This window comes from Equus quagga, chromosome 12 (genome assembly GCF_021613505.1).
Source record: "Equus quagga isolate Etosha38 chromosome 12, UCLA_HA_Equagga_1.0, whole genome shotgun sequence".
NCBI classification, from domain to species: Eukaryota; Metazoa; Chordata; class Mammalia; order Perissodactyla; family Equidae; genus Equus; species Equus quagga.
In genome coordinates, this window is record NC_060278.1 from 11602102 (window position 1) to 11605077 (window position 2976).

A 2976-nucleotide genomic window follows, 5' to 3' on the forward strand; every position below is an offset into this window, starting at 1 on the left:
ACAGTAATGGGCTTATAGAAGGCTTGTTAGGAATTTATGCCTAATTAGTCTATTCATTTCTTGTGTAAATTGGAAGGATCTCCAAATTTCATATAGCTCTAAATAAAGTGGAGAAAAGGGAAAGAACCATATTTAGCCAGGTAATTCAAATAAAAGAATTTTTCTTCCCAAGTTACATAATTAGTGAAGCCATGAAGCAAACCTTATCTTATCTAAAAGACCAGAGACGCATAATTAGTTAACATTTAAACCTTTGACAAATTGTCTTTCCTTGATAACCAATGGCATCCTTCCAAAAATGCAGTTAACAATGAACTCAAGCTCAGTTGTGTCTATAACCACGACATCTAAATAATCAACTGAAAGGAAAAAGCCCAAACTCTGCGATAAACATACCCAGCATTACGTATACAGGTGCACTTCTCAACCAAATCTGATAACGTGTTAAAATTAATAAATTCCCAAGAGGTCAGACTGGATAAAAATTAGGGCATTGCTTTGGTTACTCTTTAAAACATTAAAATCTGTTCTGAGAGTAAGTGGAACACAAAACTATGATATTTAATTAAACATTGTACTGGTTAACAGAATACTTGCACTTCCCTGTTTATTAGCCAATGGGTACGTCTGTAATTTTAGATAGGAATTATAGTTAGAAATAAAGAGAGTAATTTCCTGAGTTACTCCACTTTTAAATTATATTTCATTGAGACTTATCCTTTGAAATTACTAATTATCCTACCCTGTTCATGTGAGAACTTAAGAAACCTCTCAGAATTCTGTGATATCTTCACACATAAAAAGTTGCATACATGTAAGAAACATTTCTACAGACATCACTTCATATCTTAAAAACCACTTTAGCCGAAAAGACGTTGTAAAAGTAAAATTACGCATTTTATTCATTCATTCCATCAGCTGAGAATTGCTCTATTGTACAAATACAATATTGTACAAAAAAATCACAAAATGTTACAAAATAAAAAAGTACAAACTGCATTACTTAATAAATATGACTAAAAGTAGCTAAAGTGGAAATGAGATAGATTTGAGGTTGGGAACATTGTTTGACCCAGCAAACCATACAAGCTGTTTACAGACATTTTTATTTGTACATAATACAGGGCAATCCTATTTTGCCTTCTGCCAAGAATTTAAAAGGAACAGAATATTAAGACAGTATTCTCCTGCTATAAAATAACTGCCAAGGTTGGTTTGAGGCATTTATGCTATTAATTTTTAAATCTCTTAGTTGAATCCAAGATGCTATATAAAGCAGGAGGCTCATCTTGTCACAAAGTCTTAGACCATATTAAAATTCTTTTATATAACAAAATGACAAATATAAATAAAAACAATTGAGAGCACCAGACGATCTACTCTAAACATCAACCAGAGTACAGAATAATCACTCTGCCATCAGCAAACATCAGACTTTCATTCAAGTAAGACCTGGTACTATCCCTTAACGAAAAAAAACTCCCCACAACCTTCCCTAAGTACTTCTCTTTAAAAGGTTGACCATTTCTAGAAAAATAATCATTTCCAGAACAACAAATGTTTGTTTCATCAAAATGGAATGGGCCAATCATCTGGTAACATGAATGCATCAATATCCATTTGAAATAATTACCGAAGAGCTGTAAAATTCAAATTCAACAACATAAAATAACTACTAAATTCACAAACTCTGTTCAAAATAATAAACTTCATATAAAGCACTTCTCTGGATTTATGCCGGAAAGCTGTTTGTCAAAATGGAACACATCATAGATGAAGCTACACCCATTTTTAAAAATGTTGTGCAAAAATACATTTTTATAGAAAATAGATTACCAGGAATGAACAAATTTACACTGTGAGAAATTCGCTTGCAACTTAAGTAGTGCCATCTTTATACAGCAAATTATAAATAGCAGGAAGATCACCCAAAGCTATCATGAAACATCATTTAGGTGCCCAGCAACCTTCAGCTCTGAGGAGAAAACATTCAAAAAAATGATTAAGGCATTACACCTACAGTAAATCTACTAGAAGTTTAAAAGTGCTATTACCCTGATTCGAGTTCATATAATTCTCCAAACACAAATGACGTATGCGATTCTCCCAGGGTGTAGGTGTCCAGACACTTCAAGAGCATGCATTTTGTTCGATATACATCTTGGACAGGGATATGGCCATGGACTTGGCAAGCTCTTCGTCGCGTTTTCTCTGCACCTGAGTCTGTTTGCACCAATTGTCGTACTCGGGATTGGGATAGCAGTGATCAAACACCGCGTCGTAATGTCCGTTACTGAGCCAACTCAGCCAGATACTGGGCCTCAGCGAATCCTCGGGGCCCAAATAGTGGATCATGGTGGACACCGTGGGGCTCTCCAACCTCCCTCCAGTAGTTAAGTGGATATTGACATTCAGCATCTGCCCCATGGCCAGCAACTCCGGGTAGCCGGCCCAGGCGCCGTCCTGGGCGGCTGCGATGATGAACTCGCCCACGTCGCCCTCGATCAGGGGGCTGAAGTGGTCCAGGTGGTCGGCGATGTAGTGCACCGTCTGCTCCCGCAGCTCGCGGTGCAGGCTCTGGTCCCCGTACACCGTCTTGCTGACGGCTCGGTAGAGACAGTTGCCGTCGGGGATGATGTGGAAGCGGTACTTATTCCGCTGCCGCAGGTACTTGTCCTGCCTCTCCACCTCGGCCAGGTACAGGGCCAGCTTCTCGTCCCTGGGGTCCGCCCTGGAGACCACCCCCGCCTCGGCCGCGCCGCCCGGGGCGGCGTCGCCGCTGCGGCCCGGGGGCGCCTCGGGCTCAGGCTCGGGCCGCCGGGCCTCGTGGGCGCCGGGCGGGTCGCCGCGCTCGCCGGCCCTCTCCCACCTGGGCGGCTGCGATGATGAACTCGACCACTTCAGCCCCCTGATCGAGGGCGACGTGGGCGAGTTTTTTTTTTTTTTTTTTTTTTTTTTTTTTTTTTTTTTTTTTTT

General features: G+C 40.7%; 1 protein-coding gene across 1 annotated transcript in view; it reads right to left on the reverse strand.

The window, feature by feature from the left end:
* Positions 1 to 878: 878 nt before the first annotated feature.
* Positions 879 to 2976, reverse strand: part of OTUD1 (OTU deubiquitinase 1) — a 3115-nt gene continuing 1017 nt past the window's right edge. The window contains exon 2 of the mRNA XM_046679074.1: positions 879 to 2877. Within this exon, the coding sequence (XP_046535030.1) occupies positions 2131 to 2877 (747 nt within the window). The 3' untranslated portion in view covers positions 879 to 2130. The remainder of the gene's footprint in view (positions 2878 to 2976) is intronic.